Genomic DNA, 27834 nt, shown 5'->3' with positions numbered 1-27834 from the left:
CCTTTTCAGAGGCTGTTTCCTTGGCCTAGAATGCCCTTCCTATTCACCTCTTTTCTTTAACATCCCCAGCTTTCTCCAAAGTTCCATTCCAGCTGTTTTCTATGAGAAGCTTTTTTTTTTTTTGACATCACACTTGTGAATATTTTCTCCCTCTTATGGTATGTATTTATTTATCTATGTGCTTTTATCTCCTCAGTAGAATGTAAGCCTCTTGGGGTGTTCTTGTATCCTTAGCACCGAGTGCTAGGTGTAGTGGGAAGCTGGCAAAGGTTTTTTTTTTTTTTTTTAATAACTTTTTATTGATAGAACCCATGCCAGGGTAATTTTTTTACAGCATTATCCCTTGCACTCACTTCTGTTTCGATTTTTCCCCTCCCTCCCTCCACCCTCTCCCCCAGATAGCAAGCAGTCCTTTACATGTTGAATAGGTTACAGTATATCCTAGATACAATATATGTGTGCAGAACCGAACAGTTCTCTTGTTGCACAGGGAGAATTGGATTCAGAAGGTATAAATAACCCGGGAAGAAAAACAAAAATGCAAGCAGTTTATATTCATTTCCCAGTGTTCTTTCTTTGGGTGTAGCTGCTTCTATCCATCCTTGATCAATTGAAACTGAATTAGCTCTCTTTATCAAAGAGATCCACTTCCATCAGAATACATCCTCATGCAGTATCATTGTTGAGGTATATAATGATCTCCTGGTTCTGCTCATTTCACTTAGCATCAGTTCATGTAAGGCTCTCCAAGCCTCTCTGTATTCATCCTGCTGGTCATTTCTTACAGAACAATAATATTCCATAATGTTCATATACCACAATTTACTCAACATTCTCCAATTGATGGGCATCCATTCATTTTCCAGCTTCTAGACACTACAAACAGGGCTGCCACAAACATTTTGGCACATACAGGTTCCTTTCCCTTCTTTAGTATCTCTTTGGGGTATAAGCCCAGTAAAAACACTGCTGGATCAAAGGGTATGCACAGTTTGATAACTTTTTGAGCATAGTTGCCAGCAAAGATTTTTAAATCAAATTTAATCTAGTCATCATGCTCATAAATTTCCAAAAAAAGTCCAATAATAGGACAGGTTCATCACAAGTGATTGCCACTTGCAAGAAAATGCCACACCACCATTATCAGTATATATAATCCCACATGAAGAACCCTGATGGAGTCAAAAAAAAAAAAAATTGAAGATCTGGAGATGCACATTATCAATGTGCTGAAAGAGGACAAGTTTATAATTATGAGTGAATTTAATGTTAGAGTAGGCACAGACTATCAGACATGACAGGAAGTCTTTGGGAGGAATGGAGCCTGAAACAGCAACAGCTATGGCTACTTACTAAAGACCTGGGCATTTTATGACTTGCTCATTATTTATACTGTCTCCATTTAGCTAAATGCAATAAAACTTCCAGTCTGCACTCTTGCAGCAAACATTGATTTTTTTTTAAAATGATATTTAATAGACTGTGATCAAGAGAGAGAGAGGGTCTGAGAATGATGAAGGCAATGTGTGATGCAGAGTGCTGGACTGATCATAGACTTATCTTCTCCAGGGTAAACAACTGCATCCAACAAAAGTGCAAGGCAACTACAGAAAACTTAAAAAGGTTAGAGTTTGTCTCGCCACACAGTTTGTTACTGATCTGGAAGGAAAGCTGAGTCAGCACATGGCAATCTTGGAGCAGAAAAAGAGTGGGCAGATTTTACAACATGGTATTTGCTCATCTCGACCAGAACACTCACAAACATCAAGGATTGATTTGATGAAAACAATGAGGAAATTCAGAAGTTGTTAAATGAAAAATGAGAACTCCACAGGATTTTCCAGCAGAATAGTTCATCTGTCTCTAAGAAGGCAATGTTTAACTCCATCAGAAGTAAAGTGCAAATAAAGCTTAGAGAAAAGCAGAATTTTTGGTTCAGTAAGAAGACAGACGAAATTCAATTTTACCCTGATAGTACACATAGATGAAGAGATTGATTGATGCATGCAATGCCAGAGCTAGTTCAATGTTTGGAAGGCTCCAAAGGAAAGTGTGGGAGAGAAGTATTAGTCTGCCTACCAAATTAAGGTCTATGAAGCTGCTGTGCTGGTCTCATTGTTATAGGCCTGGACAGTACACCAGCACCATGCCAGGAAATTGAATTGCTTCCATTTGAATTGTCTTAGGAAGATTCTAAAGATGGTCTGATGAGATAAGGTACTGGGCACTGAGGTCCTTTCTTGAGCTGTACTATCAAGCATTCAAACTCTGCTGCAGAGAGTGCAGCTTCAAGGGGCTGGCCACATTGTTCCAATGCCAAAAGCAAGTGTTCCTAAAAGACTATTTTACCTAGAATTCACACAAGACAAGTGCTTACACAGACGTCAGAAGAAGAGTTACAAGGACACTCTCAGGGTTTCTTTGAAAAACTTTGGAATTGATTGTGAGTCATAGGAGGCTTTGTTAAAAAACTGCCCAGTATGGTGTGCCTGCATCAGAGAACGTTTTATGCTCTGTGAGTATAGCAGAATTGCTGTAGTTCAAAAGAAATGTGATATGCAAACATTTAGAGACATCTCCACTCAGAATGTTCATACGGACTATTTGTGTCTGACCTGAGGTAGAGCCTTCTGATTCTGTATTGGTCTGATCAGCCACAGTCAAACACACCACACACTGACTCCAACATAGTGATATTTTGTTCCTCTTTGAGGATGAAAGACAGCAAGCAACAATAAAGCACTCAATGTCTCAGACTCCATAAATGTTTATTGAATTAAATTGTACATAGAACAATAGCACTAAGGTAGGTGTTATCAGTCAATCAGTAAATTACCAATTACTGATTTATTAAAATGCTCATTCACATGCCAGGAACTATACTAAATGTTGGGGATTGTTGTTGTGTTCAAGATTGGGGGAGGTGGTAGTTGGAAGCAAAACACTTTCAAAGAGGTAGATAATTAGGTAGGGAGAAATAACTAAGTAGATTGGTAAATGGATAGGTGATAGAGAAAGATAGAAAGATAGATAAGAAGGTAGATCCCCATTGTTAAATCTTCAGTGTCAACTTTTACATTGGCTACAAATCAGGGCTTGTTTCATTGTTTTATTGATTGTCTAGACTCAGGAAAGTGAGAAATGCATTAATAACTGCAACTTAAATTTAAACTTGTGTTAACCTCTTCTTGGAGGTTGGTCCATGACATCAGGAAAATGATCATTTATCCTAATGTCTTGACTAACAAGTGAACAGGATTTAAGTGAAGCAGAGTTGTGTAAAGTCATCAGCCTCACTCTTTCCTCTAAAGTCATCTGGATTCAATGGCAAGACATAGGTCAAGATGATTGCCAATGACCCCTACTGAGAATATGAGTACAAAGAAAGAAAACAATCTCTTAATGTAAAAAACACTGTCTTCAGGGAGACAACAGGCACCTATAAAATATATACAGATTAAATACAAACATATACAAAGTAGTTAAATATAAAGTGTTGCCCACCTGATTATATTCCTTTGCATTACTCCATCATGTCCCATCCCCTTTGCCTCTTTTTATCTTCCTATTGTGTGTGGTTTTCCTGACAGGTAATTTGGGAGGGAGGACGACAGCAGGAAAACCTTCGAGCAGAAGATGGTTCTGGATTGTATCTTAAAGAGAGAAGAGAATAAGCATTTATATAGCACCTACCATGTACCAGGTACTGTGCCTTGTACTTAAAATTTTAATAGTATTTTATTTTTCCAATTACATGTAAAGATAGTTTTCAACATTCATTTTTTATATAAAGCTTTTTATTTTCAAAACACATGCATAGTTTTCAACATTGACCCTTGCAAAACTGTGTTCCAAAATTTTTTCTCTCTCCTTTCTTCTCCACCTCTTCCCCTAAATGGCAAGTAATCCAATATAACATTCATTTTTGTAAGATTTTGAGTTATAAGGTTTTTCTTCCCTCCCTTCCTTCCTTACCTTCACTCTCTCCAAGACAGTGAACAATCTGATATAGGTTATACATGTATAATCATTTTTCACATATTTCCTTATTAGTTATGTTGTGAAAGAAAAATAAGAACAAAAGGGAAAAACTATGAGAAAAACAAACAAACAAAAAAAAGGTGAAAATAGTATGTTTTGATCCTCATTCAGAATCCATAGTTTTCTCTCTGGATGCAGGTGACATTTTCCATCCTAAGTCTCTTGAAATTATCTTGAATCATTGTATTGCAGAAAAGAGCTAAGCCTATCATAGTTGATCATCACACAATCTTGCTGTTACTATGTACAATGTTCTCCTGATTCTGCTCACTTCATTCAGCATCAGTACATGTCTTTCCAAGCTTTTCTGAAATCATCTTGTTTGTCATTTCTTATAGAATAATAATATTCCATTATATTCATATACCATAACTGATTCAGCCATTTCCTTTCTGATGGACTTTCCAATTGCTTGCCACCACAAAAAGAGCTGCTACAAACATTTTTTTATATATGTAGGTCCCTCTTTTATGATCTCTTTGGGATATAGACCCAGTAGGGACACTGCTGGACCAAAAGGTATTGTGTTAAGTACTTTTAAAAATATTTTATCAAATTGCACATGTTTAACATATATTGGATTACTTATCTAGGGGAGGGAAGGAAGAAAAAATTGTAAAATTTACAAGGGTAAATGTTGAAAACTGTCTTTGCATATATTTTGAAAATAAAAAGCTATTATTGTTTTTTAAAAATATTTTCTCATTTGCTAGTTCTATGGGATAGAGGTAAGGAGTGAGTGCATTTCAGGCAAGTGGGGTAGGGAGCATAGTCACAGAGATAAGAGATAGAGTGAGGAAAGAAAAAGCTAGTTTGGCTGGATTTCAGCATGCAACTGGTAAGTAATGTCCAGTGAGACTTGAAAGGTATGCTGAGAATATACTATCTAGTTTATTGCCTAAGAGGCGCTAATACTCTATAAGCTGGAGCAAAGGATAGTGACAGCCTGCTTCTCAGAGCTGTCTCCAGGATTAATAAACTAATGACACTTGGAGCCTTTCAGAAAAAGGCACCACTAAACTGAAGGCATTTATTATGTATTAAACTCAGTGCCAAGAATGATTCACGCTGTATAATATAGGTGCCCCGAGCCCAGTTTTTAAGCTGTTTAAGGTGTGGAGACAAACTGTTATATCCTTACTCAGGCAGCTATTTTTGATAAGGTCATAAGTCCCATTATATTGGGAGATTTTCTTCTTTCTTCCTGGGGACCCTGCTGTAGGCATGGATTATTTCCCACTGCCATTCCTCGGAAGTTTCCAGGGTCTGCATTAGAGAAAGGAGATGTTTTCCCCAAATCCCAGGTGAGTTTGATGCTTTATCAAACATGTATTCTGTGCTTCATGGATATGAGAGAGAGCAGGGGAAGGGCAGACTTCCCAGAGCCAGCTTCCCCTATGACACTGGACCTGTCTCCTGACCTGTAGCATGATTTGCAGCAAGACTGGCTTGCCTGTCTTGTCCTGAAATAATCCCTCCTGGGGCCTTTGACAGAGTTAGTGAAGTCCAGTCATGAGACAGACCTTTCTTTGCATTACTGGGTTTTTTAGGCTTCTCTGAAGATTAGGTCAGCTTCAGAGCCCTACACAGGAGGGGAAGGCCCTCATGTCTATGAGGCTGCTTTGAGGATTGGGAAGAACAGGAAGTGGCCAGGATTCCTCCATTAGGGAATACCTGAAATATCCCAGGCACTGTGGTATTGAGAATATTCTACAAAATGAAATAGTTCCTTTACTTGGGGAGTTTCTGGTACCTAGTTTTTGGGCTGGTTGGATAGAACATTCAATAGTCACTTTCATCTAAGAGACATGTTTTCTAAGACCTGATCCTGAGCCCCTCCACAAAAGTCCTCCCCATCTGCCTCTGGAGTGGAGGGGACTAGGTGCACATGCAGAACAATCCCCGGCAGGTCTTCCCAGTGGGGAGGGGGGGAGCTCTGACAGTGAGTGCAATAATTGAGGGGGTATCAATCTTCCAAAGAACAGCCTGTGAGAAGTTAGCCCTAGAGGGATCCTTACCAGGGAATGGTTTTTTGTTTGTTTGTCACTTGCAGTTTAAGAAAAGCAAGGTTTAAAGATTCCGAGTCTTCACTGATGAGAGGAAGACCCATAGGATGAGATCAGGGATCTTTTGAAGTAATGAAGATCCTGAAGTTACTTCTATTCCCCTCTGAGCAGACTTCCAGTGATTGTTCTTCATGACAACTGGCAATCAGCCTGGTCAAGCTTCCTGCTGTTTGTGTCCTTCCCCTCCTTCCCCCCCTCCCCAAAGAGAGTTAACCTAAAGAGGAAATCTCTCCCCACCGCGGGTCAGTCTTCAGGCCGGAGAGCCGCTGCCCAGGAACTGCTGGGCCGGGGGCCAAGGAGACCCTAGTCTCCAGGAGGCTCAGCCAAGAGCAGGCAGCTCTGGCTTGCGCGCCTCCTCGGCCTCTGCCAGTCCTCAAGGCCGGGAATCCCTTTGCAATGGCCTTTAGCTCCCTTGCCACGTCCCACCAGGGTCTGGCACCCAGCCCTTGCGTCATGGCACCTGGCAGTATGGCCAATACTTCCAGGAGCAAAGGCTGCTGGGAGCCCTTCCTAAGCAGGCCAAAGGCCGGGATGCCTGAGGGTGCAGCTTCCTGCACAGTGTGCGTGTGTGCGCGTGTGTGCGCGCGTGTGCGTGCGCGTGTGTGGTGTGGCTTCCCCCATTCCCGCGGCCACATGGATCAGGCCTCGATGGATTTGAGCTCCGAGTGGAAGAAACCATGGGGAAAAGCGGGGGAGTTCAGGGCAGAGGTCAAGACAAAGGCGAGAGCCTGGGTGGGCGGGTGGTATGGAATGGCAGCCGGGCGGGTGGGACGGGAGTGCGAAGGGAGTGGAGGGCTGAGGAGCGGACCAACGGCCCGGGAGGGCGGGGGCGCTCGCTGGAGAGGGGACACGAGGGAGGGGGAGGGGAAGAAGGCGAGGTGGTTCCGGTTGCGCGCGCAGCAGGAGCGGCGGCGGCGGCGGCAGCGGCGGCGGCGGCGGCGCGATCAGGTTGAGCTGTAACCGTTCCGGCAGCAGCAGCGGCAGCGGCGGCAGGAGCCGGAACAGCGGGAGCAACAGCAGCAGCGGGAGCAACAGCAGCCGGAGCGCGGAGCAGGCCCTTCGGCGGCGCGGCGCGGCGCGAGGCGAGGCCCCAGCGCTGCCTCCATACGGGGAGCAGCCGCAACCCCCACCGCTGTTGCCTCAGCCCGAGCCGGGGCCGAAGCCGGAGCCGCCGCCGCCGCCGCAGCAAGACGGACTCGCTGGCACGCGCCGCCGCCGCCCGAGCCGGAGCCGGGGCCCGAGCCGGAGCCGCCGTCGGGGCCGGGGCCGGAGCCGCCGCCAGGCCGGGCCGGGTGTCGCGCGCTCAGGGGGAGGCTGGGGGGGAGTCGTCGCCGCCGCCACCGCCACCGCCGCCGCCGCCGCCGCCGCCGCCGAGGTGACTGAAGAGGAGCCCCCCGGCCGCCCGCCAGCCCTCGCCGCCGGACTTCAATGCCCAGCCCCCAGCTTGCCGGCGTGAGTGAGACCCTGGGGGGAGGGGGGTTATCCTAGAAGGGGGCGCCGGGGTCGGTTCTTATACTCCCCCGGGCCGGGGAAGGGCAGCCGCAGCCATTAGCCAGGCCCTAGACACGTCCCCGGAAGGAGGGAGAGCGGCCCGGGGCGGGGGGTGAGGGGGAGCTCCTCCGTGAGCCTCGAGTTTGTTTTGGGGAGACCTTCGTGGGGCTTCAGGTGACAACTTTATTGTAGATGGGTGGCATCGTGGGGCTTCCGGTAGTCACTTTATTGCGGGGGGTGGTCTTGGTGAGTCTTCAGGTGGTCACTTTATTTTAGATGGTACGTAGAGGTCTTCAGGTGGTCACTCACTTTATTGTAAGAGGAGGAAGCCTTCCTGGGTCTTCAGGTGGTTTATCGGATGGGGTTGGGGGAGGGGACTTGTTCATGGGTGAGAGTGTGTTTTTTAGATGGCTACTTGTAAATGTGGAGGCATTCCATGAGTCCTGAAGTGGTCATGAGATGAGGTAACTTTTGACGCTGTCTAACTTAGGGATTCTGGTTTCTCTGACTTTGAGCCTTGGGCAGCAGACTTTTTGGCTTCCTTCTTCTTGCTTTAATTCCCCCACCCTGTGCTGTTTGTATCTATTTGCATTTAAAATTTTGCTAATAATTGGTCCTGCCCTTTCTGGTTTTCTCCGGCCCCTGCTTCCTAAATCTTTCAAGACTGACCTTTTCTGTACTAGACTGGGAGGCTTTTAAAGGACTTTGAGTTGGTTTTTTTTTTTTTTTTTTAAGTGAAAGGCATTTTAGAAATGTATAATGCAGGATTGTATAGAATTACATTTTATCCCTTGTCTAGGACTTGTTTTCCATTCCCTACTCCTGGCAAGAAAACCTGAACACGCAACTTTCTTAATATCTAAATAAATTCCAGAGGACATTTACTTTGTAGATTTCCTTGAGTTTAAAAGTTAGCACCCTTTTATCAAAAAAGGAGCTACTACTGGATTGGAACATGGGAGCTATTTGCTGCTGTGTTCCATATGATGTGCAGTAGTTTCAGACAGGAAGTCAGTGAAGTTATGTCCTGTTGAAAGTACAAACGGAAATTAAGGAAGCAGAATGACATTATTGAAGCCTCACAATCACTTGTCTATATACACTAGTGGCAATGCACTGTGCAACATGGTGACAAGTGAACAGTTCAACATTCAGATTCTTTTTGATGGTTGGAATATTGAGAATTGATTAGTCTGATGCCATAAATTAATACACCTAGTGCCTCGAACGTAGTAGATACTTCATAAATGTATTTTAATTGATTGATGTTCTGCTAATATAGGAATACTCTCATTTGTGTTGTACTTTTTCCGCCGATCCTGATGGGAATCATTGGTTCTATGTTCTTGAATCCCAAGTGTTTTCTGAAGGGTTGATGATTAATGGTTCCTAATGCTTAGGACTTTGGGTTAACCCTTAAACTTGGTGACTGCCCCTTGGAGGCCTTGCTGTCACAAAAACCATCTTTGTTAACACAACTTCACCCCAATGTGATAGACTCTTCATATAAAATTCATATAAACCTTGGAGGGGTACTGGCCATTTTCCAAATCGCCCCACTTCAGAAATAAAAAGTGAATTTTTCTTGTAGAGTTTCCTTGGAGATTTCTTCCTATAAAGTCTGTGTAGGCAATGAATAGAGATGCTTCAAGGCAAGGCCATTTTTTAAAGGAAAGGCAGGTTGGTGACTCTTTAGGGCCTAAGTATAGGCTTTTGTGTGGGAGTAGATTCTGCCTACAAACTCTTTTGGGGCCTCAGGGTATGTGCCTTGTGCTGGTATACTCGGTTTTTATGAAGCACCTGAGATGTTGCTGGGAGAGGATAGTATGGCTGAAAAAGTTTTCAGGCAGACATGTAATTTTTTTGTTGGAGTGGGGAGGGGAATGGATGAATTTTTGTGACTTTGAGAGTGTTGGGGTCATGCAGAAATGGTCTTGCCTCTGGGAAAGTGGGTCAACTAAAAAATGGCCTTGCCTCTGGGAATGGTTGGCTAATTTTAGGACACCTGTGTAAATGACAAATAGTTGAGAACTTCTGAACAGAGAGAGTATGCTGTGACTCAGAATTGCAGAAGTAAAACCACTCCCTCCATGACTCAAAAGGCAAGTAATACTTAATTTTCATGAACACAGTTGATGGAAAGAAACCATTTACAAGGTAGTCATTGAACTTTGGAAACATTATAAAAGAGTAAATGTGTGACTGATTTTACATGTAATTAAAAAAATAAAGACCTGAAGGTTAAAAGTACTATTTTTAGTGGGATCATTTTCGAGAATATTTTTTTAAAAATCAAATTGATCTTTCTTAATCATTAACCTTCTTCTTGTTTAGTAATTTGCCTTAACATCTTTCCAGAGCTATTGTCTGAAAAACTAACTCTTATTGAGGAATGGAATTGAAATATAAGGAGTGATTTGTTTTTCAGCACTACAGTAAAATTGGGATTTGGAAACTAGTGAAGCCTCTTGAGAGAACTTACAAATAAAATATTGAGACATTTCATACAAAGGAATAGACACTAATGAATGAACACTGTAGACAGATTTTTTTAAAAATCATAACTGAGCTGGTCTAAATTAATATAGGTATTTTCCCCAAAAGTTATATGAAAACAATGGGTTCATTTAAAAACTGCAGGTCCCTCTAAATAAAAAGATTCAGTTTGGAAGACTAATGCTTGTTGACTGATTTCTATACTGAAGAGGATGAGGGTAGCATCCTATCTCCTAAGCTGTGTTGCATATGTCTTATTTGACAGAAACCACTGCTGTTGAGAAGACTTGTTGACTAGCAGGATTGTACTTTGTAAATCTTAAAGCACTATATAAAAATGAGTTGTTTATTATTATTATTTACTTAGGATTATAATCTTAAAAAGTTGATCATGTCACCATTTTTTCCCCAAGTTAAAACATCCAAAATTTTTTTTCCTTTCTTAGTGTCATAGTTTATGTTGTTCGGTTGTGTTCAACTGTTCAAAATTTCATTTAAAGTTTTCTTGGCAAAGATACTAGAATGCTTTTACCACTTGCTTCTCCAAGCTCATTTTACAGATGAGGAAGTTTCTGAAAATCGAGGTAAGTGACTTGCTCAGGGCCACAAAATCAAAAATAAATGAGTCTAGATTTGAATTCAGGCCTTCCTAATGCCAGGCCCAACACTCTATTGCGCCACCTAGCTGCCTATGCCCTAGTTTATAGTAACTTGTTTTCAGTCATTTTTTACTGAGAGCTATGTAAGAGCTTTACTGAGAGATTTAGGTGCCCAGATTGACCTTTTCTCCTTGAAATAGAGATTTTTGTTTTAAACTTTATTATTATTCCTTGTCTTTTCTTGGCATATTCATTTTGTGATTTCTGTGTGAGATACTCAACTTAATATTCTTTAGAAATTGATGCATAGTCTCTTGGTATAAATTATGGAACTTTGATGAAACAGTTTACTTAGTTATCTTGGTTTTGAGCCATGTTTCATTGGATTGTGAAATGATGATTTAATTCTCTTAATCTTTGGAGAGAACTAGGAGAACTTATAACATTCCTGCTCCCTTCCCCTCCCCCACTAAACTTCACAAATATTGTATATGTGAAGATGTCTGATGATTTTCTGCAATTATTCTTTGTTGAGTTAGTAGAAAAACATTTTTCAGTTTTTGGGGTTTTTTTTTGATTTTCTGGTTGGTTGTCCTAAAGCTTTGCAGAGTTGCTTGATTTAGAACTAAAGTGGGTATTGTGTGTGAATATTTTCTCTTGAGGAATTATTTGATCTTAGCCAAACTAGATTCCACTGTTGTTCAAGCAGCCCCTCCAAAAGTGACTCTAGATCTGTACTGGCTCTGTCCCATTTTCTGTAATTATCCTTTGTGGAATTAACCAGAGTGAAGGTGAAGAAGTGGACCCCTTTTCTAGCATTTTTTTTTTTTTTTGCTAAGGCAATTGGGGTTAAGTGACTTGCCCAGGGTCACACAGCTAGGAATTGTTTAATGTCTGAGGCCATATTTGAAATCAGATCCTCCTGACTTCAAGACTGGTGCTCTATCCACTGCCCCACCTAGTTACATCCCCCTTTCTAGAATTTTTCAAAGAAAATCTTTACATCACCATTACTCAAGGATTCTGTAAGATTCAATAGCAAAATACCTGTGAGGACATAAGCAATCATAATCAGCAGTTTTTTTACATATGTGATATACATACATATGGTTTTGGTTTTCCTAAATTGAATTTGTTAACCAGTAACATGGAGTCTACTGTAGTTTAAACATCCCACAAACCCTATTTAATTTCATTTTAATATAAATTTATCTTGTGCAATATTGACTTTTCAAACTTCAGGGAATTATAAAATTACTCTTTTCAGTGACCCTTTTGTTAGCTGAGCCTGTTTTGAAAAAATATTTTGACCATTGGAAAGGCTTGCCTTTAGAGAAGCAGTATTTTAATTCTTTTCATAGTGTCTTTGGGTTAAGATTTCGCCTTTCTCAGAAAATGTTAATTTCTTTTGGCACAAAATGCACATGTGATATATTTGCTTTAGAAGATTAGATATAGTACTTCTATTTTTATTGCTGCTGTGGCCAAAAATTTGGCTTTTAAACTAATGTATTTGACAAGAATTTAGATTTGCAAAAGTCTCTCTGAGCTCTTTTAGTGTTAACCTTATTATTATTATTTTTTTTTTTTTGGTCAGGACTTGGACATTACTTTAAATTAGCACTGTTTTTACTTGAAGTTTTGGATAAGTTTTCCTCCATGCTCTTTGTATAGCTCAAGTCCTATCTATATGAGATCTTTCCTTTGTCTCCTCAGCTGTTAATACCAACTCCAGAAATAATTTTGTGTTTACTTTGTATATTTTACATTTACTTAAATGTGCATGTTACTTCTGGGTAGAATGAAAGATTCTCGAGGGCAGTGACTATTTCATTTTTGTCTATAAAAGCAGTATCTGAACATGGTAGACTTTTGATAAGTGCTTCTTGGTTGCTTAGTATATTGTCGTTCAAAGAATATTTGCTATTTGCTTTTAGTACTCCAAGGTAAGTTGACATTTGTTTTCTCCTTTCTATTACTGGTGAAAAGCCTATCATTAAGGAATGGGGTGACTTCGTTAGTGCAAAGGAAATGAGTCATCAGCTAGATTTGTCAGCAAATTAAGAGGGAGCTGATGGAGAAACAATAGACTATAATGACATTATTCTTCTTTTTTTTTAAAAAAATATTTTTTATTTTATAATAACTTTTTATTGACAGAATCCATGCCAGAGTAATTTTTTAACAACATTATCCCTTGCACTTGCTTCTGTTCCGATTTTTCCCCTCCCTTCCTCCACCCCCTCCCCTAGAGGGCAAGCAGTCCTATATATGTTAAATATGTTGCAGTATATTCTAGGTACAATATATGTTTGAAGAACCGAACAGTTCTCTTGTTGCACAGGGAGAATTGGATTCAGAAGGTAAAAATAACCCAGGAAGAAAAACAAAAATGCAAATAGTTCACATTCATTTCCCAGTGTTCTTTCTTTGGATGTAGCTGCTTCTGTCCATCATTTATCCATTGAAACTGAGTTAGATCTCTTTGTCAAAGAAATCCACTTCCATCAGAATATATCCTCATACAATATTGTTGTTGAAGTGTATAATGATCTCCTGGTTCTGCTCATTTCACTTAGCATCCATTCATGTAAGTCTCTCTAAGCCTCTCTGTATTCATCCTGCTGGTCATTTCTTACAGAACAATAATATTCCATAACATTCATATACCACAATTTACCTAGCCATTCTCCAGTTGATGAGCATCCATTCAATTTCCAGTTTCTAGCCACTACAAACAGGGCTGCCACAAACATTTTGGCACATACAGGTCCCTTTCCCTCCTTTAGTATTTCTTTGGGATATAAGCCCAGAAGTAACACTACTGGATCAAAGGGTATGCACAGTTTGATAACTTTTTGGGCATAATTTCAGATTGCTCTCCAGAATGCTTGGATTCATTCACAACTCCACCAACAATGCATCAGTGTTCCAGTTTTCTCGCATCCCCTCCAACATTCATCATTATTTTTTCCTGTAATGACATTATTCTTTTTTTTTTTAATTTAAATTTTATTTTATTTAATAATAACTTTGTATTGACAGAATCCATGCCAGGGTAATTTTTTACAACATTATCCCTTGCACTCGCTTATGTTTCGTTTTTTTCCCCTCCCTCCCTCCTCTCCCCCCCCCCCCAAGATGGCAAGCAGTCCTATATATGTTAAGTATGTTGCAGTATATCCTAGATATAATACATATTTGCAGAACCGAACAGTTCTCCTGTTGCACAGGGAGAATTGGATTCAGAAGGTAAAAATAACTCGGGAAGAAAATCAAAAATGCAAATAGTTCACATTCGTTTCCCAGTGTTCCTTCTCTGGGTGTAGCTGTCTCTGTCCATCATTTATCCATTGAAACTCAGTTAGGTCTCTTTGTCATAGAAATCGACTTCCATCAGAATACATCCTCATACAATATCGTTGTCGAAGTGTATAATGATCTCTTGGTTCTGCTCATCTCACTTAGCATCAGTCCATGTAGGTCTCTCCAAGCCTCTCTGTATTCATCCTGCTGGTCATTCCTTACAGAGCAATAATATTCCATAACATTCATATACCACAATTTACCCAGCCATTCTCCAATTGATGGGCATCCATTCATTTTCCAGTTTCTAGCCACTACAAACAGGGCTGCTACAAACATTTTGGCACATACAGGTCCCTTTCGCTTCTTTAGCACCTCTTTGGGATATAAGCCCAATAGAAACACTGCTGGATCAAAGGGTATGCACAGTTTGATAACTTTTTGGGCATAATTCCAGATTGCTCTCCAGAATGGTTGGATTCGTTCACAACTCCACCAACAATGCATCAGTGTCCCCGTTTTCCCGCATCCCCTCCAACATTCATCATTATTTTTTCCTGTCATCTTAGCCAATCTGACAGGTGTGTAGTGATATCTCAGAGTTGTCTTAATTTGCATTTCTCTGATCAATAGTGATTTGGAACACTCTTTCATGTGAGTGGTAATAGTTTCAATTTCATCATCTGAAAATTGAATGACATTATTCTTAACATTTTTCACTCTACATGAGTAGTTACAAATAAACTTCCCTTTTTCAATTTTTAAAATCGTTCAAAAAATGTGTAGGTCTCTCTGAAGAAAACATAAGTCTATTAATAGTACTCACAGTTAATGTTCCAAATGAATGGCTGTCTTCAGTAGTATATATTGCTGTATCTCCATTGGAATTTGAATAGATTGATCTTATTAGAAAAAATAGCTTCCTAAATAAATAGAATTTGCTCAGGTGATTGTGGATCCAGTTGGTGATTTTGGAAGGGCCAGCATTAAGAATATTTACATTCTTTTCATACTTGATCTTAGAGTAAGTGAACTGCAACCAAATTGGATCCCAGTTTTCTACAAAGTCTTAAGAGTCTTCAGTGGATATGGTACTGCCTTATGATTCAAGGTTTGTTTTCAAAGCTATCCATCTTATGGCCTTTCCAGACTCAATGAATTTCAAGTCTATAAATGTTTAAATCCCTGTAATGTACAGAGTATCATATTAGGCTCTGTGCTAGGTTGGGAGACCATTTGAGCTCATTTCTCTTGTACACTCCAGATAGGAGTACATCTTAAGGCTCAGCTGAGATCTCTACATTTTGCTCAGCCCTTGACCAGTCCTCTCCACCTCCTTATCATATCATCTCCTCAGCAGTCCATGACCACCACTTTCTTTTATACTCATTTTTCCCAAAAACTTTATTATCCCTACCTTTAAACCAATGTTTCCCTTATTTTGTGTCCACAAAATACTTCTTAGCTATCATTAGTAAGATGTTGCCTCATACCTTTTCTCAACTAGATTGTAAACTCCTTAATTTAATTCATCAAACCAGCTCAGCTATATTTTTGTTTTGCATTCTACACAGGACTTATTAAGGAGAGAGACAGACAGACAAAACAGACACACACACAGAGGGAGGGAAAGAGAGGGAGAGACAGACAGAGAAGAGAGAAGAGATGGAGAGGGGGAGAGAGAGGAAGTATGTGTGTACATAACAAATCTTTTGAAAATGGGCCAGTTAAGAAGTCCTGTATTTTTAAATTGGTCTGGTTATAGAATTGCCATATTGCTTCTCCATTCTTGAAGGCACTTGAAGGAATAGGGCTCTGAAGTCTGTGCAACCATATATCCTCTAACTGGGAAGAAAAAGGAAATCAAATGTGAACACATTTAGTTCTGTACTTGGAATCGGGAGACCTGGGGTTTCTAATTCCAGCTTAGACATTTATTAGCTGTGTGATCTTTCTCTCTCTTTCCCTCTCTTTCCCTCCCTCTCTCCCTCCCTCCCTCCCTCCTTCCCTCCCTCTGTTTCCCTCCCTCTCTCTCCCTCTTCCCCCCTCCACCCCCAGCCTTTATGGTCTTTTACCAATAGTTACAGAGCTACTAAGTATCTCAGTTGGCATTTCAACCCAAATCTCTCTTCACTTTAAGAGCAGTACTCTTTCTGCCACACACTTTACTACTTCCCAGAGTTGGGTGGAAAGAATGCCATTGTAAGCCTTAAAAGCACTATGTAAATGAAGTTATGAATGTTGTTTTATATTTATATTTCTATTAATAGAATTAATTAATAATTAATAGAATTAATAGAAACTTAAAGGGTTCTATAATTTTATTAATAAATATTTTATAAAGTGCTTAGCACAGTATTTGCACATAGTAGGTGCTATTATTATTATAAATGCATATTCACTTTCTTTGTCTTGTACTCCAACTGTAAGTCATAAACTTCAGAATGTGAATTTAAACATGATAAATATATTGGAATGGGGAAACCAAAACAAACTATAATCACTGAAACATGGTATTCTTTTAATAATAACAAAGATAAAAAGTTTATGCTTTATATGCTATTATTGGTAAGATGTTGCCATATATTATTCAGTTCAACAAATAGTCCTGGGACAATGTCATCTTTTGCATCCTGTATGTGCTGTTGCTATGTTGTAGCTTTCTGTGAAGTGATTTAAATAACCTTTTCTGAAGTATCTCTTTTGCAACTTTAGAAAACTTGCAACTGTTATAGTTATTCTGTCTTGATTATAGCCAAGATAACCATTGAGAATTGGTGTGAGTGAGAGTCCAGGTGTCTCTTGGTTATTTGCTTGATAGTTCAGATTTCAGTTGAAAATTCCAAGTGTATTCCAGTATAAATGAAATGTGGATTCTGTCATTGCCTTTGAATAACCCTACTTGTGGAGTTGGAAACAAAATAAAATTATTGATACTTAAGTTGTTCTCTGGGAAATTCATGTTTTTGAGATTAAAAAAGCCTCAGGATTTAGCTTCAATTGGATATAGATTTTTATATAGCAGGTTACTTAGAATGAAGCATACTATCCGTGATTTTTGAAAAAAATCTATTACAGGAAGCCTAGAAAGTTTTAAAACATAGGAAGATAGTCTTAAAAATTAAAATCCAATTCAGAGGATAGCCCATGATACCTCAGACTGGAAATGGAAATATGAACAAATAGAATCAGGTTACTAGACTCATTTAACTTAATTTAAAAACATTCCCTGAAAAAAACACTAATGCCCATTGTCATGATTTTTCAATATATTATAGGTGCTACCCAAATGATCTTTTAAAAAAAAAGGAGATATATGTCAGTCATGGTTATCTCTATTTTAATTTAATTTGTATGAGTGAAAGTGTAGATCTGCTGATAGATTAATGCATTGTCTATAGACCAACCTGCCTAAATTTGGAGAGAATTTAGCACCAAGGTGATAAAACTTTGGGCTATGGTAACACTCAGATGATTTAAGTTATAAGTGAGTTATGGTCTGCATTAGTGAAGATAATACTTACATTGACAGAATCACTAGTCCTTAAAGAATAGAAATGTTGAGGAAAGAATAAAAGGATAGAGTTCATTCAGAAGAAAAAGGTTCATCTTGGGAAATTGCTAGATGCTAACAGACAAAGTAACAGAATCTGAAGAACTCTTTGAAAGTGGGACTTAAGTATGTGGGTGGTAGTTTAAGTTTTAATCTTATAGTTCACTTATCTGTTTCACACTAAAACCTACAAGGATCACTAATCACTAGTGAACATACAAATTTGGTAACCACTCCCTTTTGATCCATGCTTACAGGGAAACTTGGGCAAATAACTGACACTCTTCTCAGAATCTGATGTGGCTGTTGGCTAATTGTTTTACTCCTTTGAGTGTCAAGATATATCTTATGCAGTTTCTGAATTATTAAAGTTTTTCTTCATCACACAAGGTCATTATTGGATTTTTATTGTTGAAATGTTTTCATTCTTTTTGGTTCCCCCTCTTCCCCAGTAACTAACCTCCACTTTTTCATATAATTAAATACAATTAGGGCAAAACAAGTTGATACACTACCCACTTCTGATAAAATGTACTTTATGTGCCTGCATTTCACCACCTTTCTACCAAAGAGAAAGTCTGTCTCAGACCTCTGGAGTCAAGATTAATCATTGTATTGATCTGCATTCTCATGTTTTTTAATGTTTTTCTTTTTATTGTTAAGTAGTCATTGTGTATATTTTCTTGATTCTGCTTACTTCATTTTGTGTCATATCAGTTTCCCTGAATTCTTAATATTTGATATAAATATGGAACAATAACATTTCATTACATTTCCATAACCTTAAGTTGTTGAGTCATGCCCCAATCAATGACCACTTATTTTATTTCCATGGGTTTGTTGTTTTTGTTTTTGCTACTACAGAAAAAGCTGTTACAAAGATTGTGGCATATAGGGGACATTTTCTTTTGTTCTCATTGGGGTAAGTTCCCAGTAATGATATTAGTGGTTTTATTGATTTTTTAAAAAAGTGTATTACTATAATTTGTTTTTATATCACATCAATTTCTGAATATGCCCCTCCTGTTGCTCTTCTCATTAAACCATATTGCATATGAAAAAGTTAAGCATAAAAAATGCAATTCTACAAACTAATAAACATCTTAGGCAAGTTTTATAACATATGCAGCATCTATTCCTCACCACCCTCCCATTGAAAGGGAAAGGAACATATTTTCTCTGGGAACAAACTTTGACTATACATTTCCTTGGTAGTACTTTGTTTCCTATTCATATAAGGAAGTAGAAAGGTGGGAGTAATTGAAAGAATTAAAAACTACTATTATGGTAAAAAGCTGAGGTTGCTATTTATAATCTTACCTCTAGAGAAAGCCTTGTTGGCAACTTTTGTTCTAAGTTGGTATTTTGAAAAGTATTCTGCTATAATGTTGCATAGTATAGAAACTGAGCTGACTCAAATTCGCATGACTTCCTGTTAAGTGTCTTATAAGAACGTAAAGCTTTAATTGTATATCAACTAACTTCACACATCCATAACCTTTAATGTTATCTTCAAGCTAGGATTCATTCTTTACGTCATAAGATAGAAAGTTTGTATTTAATGAAAACTGTGCTTGTCCATGAAATTGAGGCTTCTCTGGTTATTTTGTCATTCATTTGAATTTTAGAAATAAAACTAATTTCTTAATGTGGGACTTTATGAAATTTAGGACAGTTCACTTTTTAATGTCTGCAGAGTGAGACATGGGACTGACTTTTTTTTTTTTAATAACTTTTTATTGACAAAACCCATGCCAGGGTAATTTTTTACAACATTATCCCTTAGACTCACTTCTGTTCCGATTTTTCCCCTCCCTCCCTCCACCCCCTCTCCCAGATGGCAAGCAGTCCTATACATGTTAAATATGTCACAGCATATCCTAGATACAATATATGTGTGCAGAACCAAACAGTACTATTGTTGCACAGGGAGAATTGGATTCAGAAGGTAGAAATAATCCGGGAAGAAAAACAAAATGCAAACAGTTTACAGTCATTTCCCAGTCTTCCTTCTTTGGATTTAGCTGCTTCTGTCTATCATTGATCAATTGAAACTGAGTTAGATCTCTTTGTCAAAGAAATGGACTTCCATCAGAATACATCCTCATATCGTATTGTTGTTGAAGTATATAATGATCTCCTGGTTCTGCTCATTTCACTTAGCATCAGTTCATGTAAGTCTCTCCAAGCCTGCTGGTCATTTCTTACAGAACAATAATATTCCATAACATTCATATACCACAATTTACCCAGCCATTCTCCAGTTGATGGGCATCCATTCATTTTCCAGTTTCTAGCCACTACAAACAGGGCTGCCACAAACATTTTGGCACATACAGATCTCTTTCCCTTCTTCAGTATCTCTTTGGGTATAAGCCCAGTAGTAGCACTGCTGGATCAAAGGGTATGCACAGTTTGATAACTTTTTGGGCATAATTCCAGATTGCTCTCCAGAGTGGTTGGATTTGTTCACAACTCCACCAACAATGCATTAGTGTGACGTGGGACTGTCTTAAAGAAAGTCACTGATATTTTTTGTAATCATATTTGGTTTTAACATGCTAGTTGCCAGGAGATATAGTATCTGCTCTACTGCCTGGTCAGATAATAAATAACTCCTCAGTAATGCTGAGAAGAAATATTAATACCAAACTATAGATTAAAGAAATTGAGAGGTTAGCTTCAATTCATAACGCTAAAGTGGCAGAGTTAGGACTCAAGCCCATCCTTTTGACTTCAGGTCCAGTTTCCAGCGCAACATATTGCTTCTTGAAACAATTGTAGGACTGAATGATTGAACGTAAGTGATCTCTAAACAAATATTATTACAGTTGTAAAAGACCTCTTAGAGATCAAGTAGCCCAACCCCCACATTTTACAGATGTAAACTGTAGGTAAAGTGTAGGGAAACTGTAGGGAAAACTGAGGTCCACTGAGTGTTAACAAGTGACTTTAACGTAGTTGGGACTTTAGCCTAAGTGTAGCTTTTCTTAAGATTGTTTACAATCTCCTTTACCCATTATGGACTTGTCAGATACTTATTTTTATCTTAAAAAGTTGATAGGATAGTTTATGGCCTATCCAGTCTGACATAAGAGCTTCCAACAGGCCTTCATTAAGGGGTTAAGTGAACATCCTATATTTATTGCATTGTGTTGTTGAATGCCCACCTCCTCTCGTGGATTTAAATCCATCTGACAACATACCATCTCAAATTAATTGATTGGATTTTATCTTTTCATTTTAAAAATTTAAAGGACTTCTTCAGAATTACTATGTTTAAATTTCAGCAAAGCTATATTCACTTATTCCATTTATGAAGTATTGACATGTTATTCTGGAAATACTATACCCCTCATTCAGCCTTAAATTAGAGAAGATGACATAAAAGAACATTGCATAGATAGGCATTAGACATCAAGGTGGTACAGTGGGTAAGAGCACTGGACCTGGTATCTGGAAGATAAGTTCAAATGTGACTTATTCTTATGGTGTGATGTAGAGTAAGTCACTTAATCTTTCTCCTCATCAACAAAATAACTTACTTCCCAGGGTTGTTGTAAGGATAAAATAAGTTAATATTTGTAAAAATTAAAAGCCCCCCCCCCCAAAAAAAAAAAAAAAAGAGAGAGAGAGAGATAGGGAGATGTAATTTATTTATTTATTTTTTTTGCTGAGGCATTGGGGTTAAATGATTTGCCCAGGGTCACATAGCTAGGAAGTGTTAAATGTCTGAGGCTAGATTTGAATTCAGGTCCTCCTGACTTCCTAACTACTCTTAGATTTGATTTTATAATGCCTAAAATTTTAGCATAGTACAAAAAGCTTAAAAAATTACTGAGAGGATGGCTGGCAGATGCTTTAAAGCAATCCAGGCTCTTTAGTCATTGAACAGATTTTTGTTTTGGTTTGGTTCTTTTACCCTTTCCTTAAATGGACAAAGCAGAACTAATGCTAGAAATACAACTTTCTTTTAAAAGTTTTCCTAGTGAGTTTACAGGTTCTAACCATTTGCTGAACCATGGGATTCTTAAGCTTTTCAACTCTTCCCAGCTATAGTAGATTGTTCATGCTCTCTTAAGAGTCTTTTTACTTTGAATTATTTTGAGTTCCAAAGATACTTGCATTAGTTTAAATTAACTGACAGGTTGCAAAAGGTTTACCGTTGATGTAGCCAAACACTTTGGGGATTGGGATATAGAGATGTTTAATTTTATTATCATGGGTCTATGAACTCTATAAAACACTTTCTTTTGGCATGTTGTTTTGGGATCTGTGCATTGGGGGGAAAATGTCACAGTAAATTATCATCTGTGCCTGGAAGTCCTTTCAGAAAGGAGTTAGAGAAGAAATATGGGATAAAACTTGCTGTTCCCCAAACAGACAAATGCTAGTATCCAGGTAGAAAACTTAATTCTCCAGAATTTTTTACTTCTAAAGCCTAACCTTTAGTTAGTACAATGAAGCCTTTTCAGTTTTTTTTTCCTCAACTGACAAGACACATTAACCTTGATATGCTATTTGTGGTTCTAAAAAGTTTCAAAATTGATTAGAATTTCCTTATGTTTTGCTGTGAACTATTTGAAGTTATTCTTATAAAAAGAATTTGCAGTAACAGATGAACAATTCAAGCAAATATGTGCAGAAAACTTTTGCTTGAATGGAAAAGATAGTGATTAATTCTTCTCTCTGGTCAGGACCTATTCTCCCTCCTTTTCCCAGCTGTCTCATATGATAATAGAAGCACCTTGTTAACTTAGAGAATTCTGGATTCACTGCCAGAAGACTGGATTCTAAGAGACTGACCCCTGTTTTTCCAAGTACCTTTATGACCTTGGCCAAGTTCCTCCCTGTTTCCTCACTTGAGGAGGGATTGAATTTAAGTGATCTCTAAAGTCGTTCCAAATCTAGGTGCTTGTGATTCTATAGCCAGTATTTGAAAGATAGATCTGGTGGGATAATTTGAGATAGACATTTTTAGTTTGTGTTAAAATTACAAATCTCTGAGAAGTGTATGAGTGGTAGTGTATGTGTTTGCACTCTTAAATTTAGAAATTTTGCTTTTGCAGTGTTGGATGCCTTTAATTGGATAAGATAGTGATATGAAGACATTAAGAATATCACTTTCTTGTATCTTCTAATTTTAAAAATGTTTTATTTTTGTATTTTTATCTAGGATAATAGAATCTGTGAAAATAAAACAACTCATAAAAAACCAAGTAAAGAATTACATCAAATGTTTGGAGATGAGGGTTTTCCTGGCCATGATGTTGAGTTACTTTGTGACTATTCCTATAAACTTTATTCTTATTTATTAATGGGGGAAAAAACTCCTTGCATCTTCCTCCTTAACTTTTGGAAGATTTGAATATTAGGGAGAATAAATTAACAAATAAATTTGTAGTAGCAATGGATGGAAAAGGCTAGCTTTGGAGGGAAAAAGACGTGGGTTGAAGTCCTGCCTCTGACACATCCTAATGGGGATTAAGTCACTTAATTTTCTAGTGTGCCAGGCAACTTTCTTAAGATTAGTATGTACAAAAGGGAATTTCCACATGGGAAGTTCTCCATGCAGCTGAAACCACATCTGGATCCATCCAGATGGGGAAATATATCACCATTTTGACTTCTGGGTGAGGGATCTTGGAGGCATAGTAATTGTTCCTAGATTATTTATTGATCTAACCATCTACTGTCTTTGTCAGTGGAGGAGCACTTGAACTGGTAAAACCAAAGATCTTCAAGGAGTGGAAAGTTCACTGGGGTTTTCCATGGGGCCTCATCATTGTAGGCTGTAGCTCTGGGCTTTTTTTTCTCATGGGTTCGTGCTTTGCTCTGGAAGGGATTTTCGAGTGAGCTGGGTGAAAGATTGTGTGTCACACAGCAAGTGTCCCCGGGGGAAGGGGAAGACAGCTAATTAATTTTGGGGTTCATTATAGGTGGGCTGAAGGGAGGTGAGTTATTTTGGTCATATTTATACTTGAAAACAAGTAGAAGACTTATAGATATACTGTGGTAGAATGGTAAGGGGGATAGGAAGAAAATAATATTTAGACATGCTGATAATCTAGGAGAAACCAAACATGCCTAAAAGTACTCAAAGAAATTGAATAGTCTTAACCAGCTAGGTCTCCGTATCTCAAGAGTCCCAGTACAATTATTCTGGTTTAAAATAATGGAACACTGCCTTTTTTAATCTCTTGCTATTTTTTGTGAAAATTTGTTTAGGATAAGGGGAAGGTTAGTGATGGAAGTATAAAACTGCATTTTATCAGCTTTGGGATTTTATGCTCTTAACGCAGTGAAGTAGGAATTGAAGTAAATAAAAGCTCTAATGGTGTGATGGGGTGTGTGTGTGTATTTATGTGTATTCACATATACTCTAGTTGGGCACCAGTGCTTATTTTGTGAGTAGTAAAATAGGTTTACAATCTCAAGGAGAAATATTTAAACCTATCTCCCCAGTTTTCTAGTGCAATCTATTTTAAGCAAATAGGAAACATGAATACTTGGCTTGCAAGGCTCATGAGGTGGGGAAGAGGGATAGTGGTGATTGCCTTATTGTGGGGAAGAGAGTAGTGGTTATTCCCTTAAGCAGTGAAAAGCACATATAAACGTAGTTTTCCCAACATATTTTAAAGCAAGGTATATCTGTGTATGTTTTAGAATTTATTATTATTATTTTTAATATATCTAGTGTTGTATATTCAGTACTATTCCATAATAGCATTTAATATGATAACATGATAACTTAGAATAGTAGAAAATACATTGTGTTCATGTTGTTTTACACTGTTAGAATGTAACCTGCAAGGAGGTAGAGATTTAAGCTTTTGTATTTCCAATACCTGTTAAATTGAATTAATTTCTTTAATCATAGAATTGTGTGCTATAATGCTCTCATCTAACTAGTTACTCACAGTGGCCTTTTTTTCTTTTCTGTTAGGTTCTCTGTTGGAATTCACGCTGCACATTTATGGCGATTCTGAGCGTACAGGCAGACTTCTGCCAGGCTCAGCACAGTGCTTTCGCTGACAAGTGAGCTTGAGGCTTCTATGTGCCATAATTAACATTGCCTTGAAGACTCCGGACACCAAGATTGGCCTCAGAGATATTTGGCATATATCTATATTTTTTTCATATTGGAAGCATATTCCCTTTAACGACTCCAGCAAAATAAAGGATCAAGAAAACACAAGTGCAGAGCAGGTCTATACTTTCACCTTGCCTCACCAGTGCCTAAATGTAGGAAAGGCTGCTGAAGTTGCAGGCAGTTGGATTTTTGGAGGTTGAAGGTAACCATCTGCAGTCATTGAGGCCCAAGTTGAATCTGAATTCCAGTGGATTCTAAATAGATCTGCTTATCCTGAAGAAACTCCTTAAGGAAGGAACAAGCTGACTAGAGAAGACACTGATCAATAATAGGCATTTTTGTGGTCTTTTTAATGTTTTCTGCTGTGAAACGTTTGAAGGGTTATTGATTTTTCCCCCCCTATTTTCCCATCTTTTCCTCAAACACACACACCCACACATACCAGCTGTCCCCTTCCTCTCTCATTCTCTTTTACTCTTTCTCTCTCTCTTTCTTTCTCTTTCTCTCTCTCTCTCTCTCACACACACACACACACACACACACATACACACACACACACTCTTACACACACACTTTTTTGTCTGCCATAATGAACCGTCCAGCCCCTGTGGAGATTTCTTATGAGAACATGCGTTTTCTGATTACCCACAATCCTACCAATGCAACACTCAACAAGTTCACAGAGGTAAGAGCATGGCTTAGTCCACTTGGGGGATTCATTTTGCAGGTTAAAAAACCCATCATAGTGAATGTTTTTATAAAGAGGTTCTTGTACCGCAAAGCTTTTTCCATCCATGAGGGATGGATGTAAGTCTTCTCTGACCTGTTTATAACATAATCATGGCTTTTAGAGCTGGAAAAGGACTCCCAGAAAGATTTCAGTCTAAACCAGTATGGTCTTTTCTGGGTCTTGGTCTCATAACAATCACTGATTCTTTTTCTATGTCTGAAAGTGGCAATTGCCCTTTCATTCCCAGGTGCCCTTGCTCGAAACTTCTAAAATCCCTAGACCATTCACCTAAAGCACTACCATCCAAAGATGACTCGAGCTCAGGGGTGGTGTTGGGATAGAAGTACAGGACTGGGTATTAATGTTTGCAGAATCTCTTTCTGTACCTGATGAAATTGGACATTATTTTTATGAGCTAATTTGTTCCTAAATTTTTCTTCTTTTTAATCTCCATGTCCTGGATGGTAGGAATATGATTTTTTTTTTTTATCATGAATACAATTGCCAAATGATCAAGTCCTATAGAGTTCACTATAATGGGATTTTATCTGTATTTTGAAGTTTGTTTTTTTAAATTGCTGATTCCATAGAGTGGTTCCAAACCTCTTGGATTTATACTTCAAAACATAGTCCATCAACAGTTATACTATCACTATGATTATGTAAAGGATTTAAGTTCCTCACGGGCTATCAGTGTTCTCATTTATATAAACTCTAGGTTGTTTTGTTTGCTGTGCATGATCTGTAGGTTGCCCAGAGACTTGTTGTAGAGTCGTGGAATTTCAGTAGCCTAAGACTTTAGGTCTGGCCTAAAAATGTCTCCTGTTTCCAGTTCTAGGGCAGCCACTTCAGAGATAGCAAAGGAACCTTATTTTTGAAGTTCCCTCACCTCCTGCAGCTTTTACTGTGATGGTTGGCAGAGGTGCCAGGTGAAATTAGAATAAATAACAAGCAGGGAGCTAGCCTGTGATTGCACTTACTATCTTCTACCATATTTCATAGCTTTTCTAAAGCTTAAATAAAATTTCAGAAGAGTGCTGTTTTAAGAAGGCACGCTGGATCAAGAGTCAGATAACGTATTTTATAGTCAAACATTTACCTCACTCAGTAACTCTCTGAATTCAGAATTGTGGCCTTTTTCATTTTTGTATCCTTAGTTTAGTGCCTTGTTCATATTGGGCACCTAAGAAATAAATGGCTTTTGCATTTAACTGAATTGATTTGAATGATTTTGGTCGAATAATTTTTTCCTTCTAGGCCTTAGTTCTTTCATATGTAAAATGAGCAGGCTTGATTATAAAATTTTTAGCATTCCTTCCACTTTTCTAAACTTTTATGGTCCTACTCTTAGATCCAGATAGCAAATATATTTATATTTGTTTTTCTTTAAAGGAACTTAAGAAGTATGGTGTGACAACTTTGGTCCGTGTTTGTGATGCTACATATGATAAAGCTCCAGTTGAAAAAGAAGGAATCCAGGTTCTAGTGAGTGTGTAGTATTGATAATTTTCTATTATTAAGTAAACAGAAATGTAAATATAGTATTTAAGAAATAATCCAAATTAGAGTGCTAAAAATTGAAGTTGTTTTCAAGATTTTTTTGTATTTAAGATTCAATATAGTACTAAAAATAATTTTTAGCAATCTAACTCCTAGATCATTAGTAAATTACTAAAACTTTAATTTGTTTATATTATAAAAAGTCTAGAGTTGCCGAGTATTTTTACTGAATATATGTGAGCTAAAAGTCCCAATTTATCTCAAGAAAATGGAAATTTGCATTTTTTCTTTGGATATTAATAAATGTGATATTTAGCTTTCATTCCTAGATCAATCTGGAAGTAATTTCCATCAGGTATTCATAAATTATTTTGGTAATAGTATTTCTTTTATTCTATAAGTGCAAAATTATTCTTTTTTAAACAGTTTTTGATAACATGGCAGACAAGGGAGAAGATCAGAAAAATCAGAAAGCAATTTTACCTTAGAAAGTAGTCTGCCTAGATGATGACATTGTTAGGTCTCAGAGCAGTTGTATCATGATTAAATTTCTTAGATAACTAAATCTGATGATAAATCACTTACTATTACTAAACTGAAAATCAACTTCTCTTTCATTTATCTGAATTCTAATAAAAGCAGCACTGTATCATCTTTGTAGATTATGTAGAATATTTGTCAGATATCTACATAGAAAGTGTTATTGTAATGATGAAGTTTTGACAATATCACCTCTCATGAAAATTTGTCATGTAGTTTTTAATCTCCAGTAGAAATTAAATTTATTAAAAATGGTAAAGTTAATTTCTTCCATAAGCTTTCATGTCTGAAGTATTAAATTTAGTTCTTCTTAGTCTATGATCTTTTAAAAATTTGTTTAAAATATTTGAACTTCAGGGACAAAAAAAGGACATTTCCATATTTCCATATATATATGTGACGGCAAAAAGAGAGTTGTA

At 38.0% G+C, this 27834-nt stretch overlaps 1 protein-coding gene across 1 annotated transcript in view; it reads left to right on the top strand.

The window, feature by feature from the left end:
* The first annotated feature begins 7462 nt into the window (after positions 1-7462).
* Positions 7463-27834, top strand: part of PTP4A2 (protein tyrosine phosphatase 4A2) — a 36088-nt gene continuing 15716 nt past the window's right edge. The window contains exons 1-3 of the mRNA XM_051987810.1: positions 7463-7559; positions 24499-25330; positions 26768-26860. Coding sequence (XP_051843770.1) covers positions 25235-25330; positions 26768-26860 — 189 coding nt within the window. The 5' untranslated portion in view covers positions 7463-7559; positions 24499-25234. The remainder of the gene's footprint in view (positions 7560-24498; positions 25331-26767; positions 26861-27834) is intronic.

The sequence above is a fragment of the Antechinus flavipes genome, chromosome 3, assembly GCF_016432865.1.
Source record: "Antechinus flavipes isolate AdamAnt ecotype Samford, QLD, Australia chromosome 3, AdamAnt_v2, whole genome shotgun sequence".
Classification (NCBI taxonomy): Eukaryota; Metazoa; Chordata; class Mammalia; order Dasyuromorphia; family Dasyuridae; genus Antechinus; species Antechinus flavipes.
The sequence above is the reverse complement of the archived record's forward strand: the minus strand, read 5'-3'. Positions and strand labels throughout refer to the sequence as shown.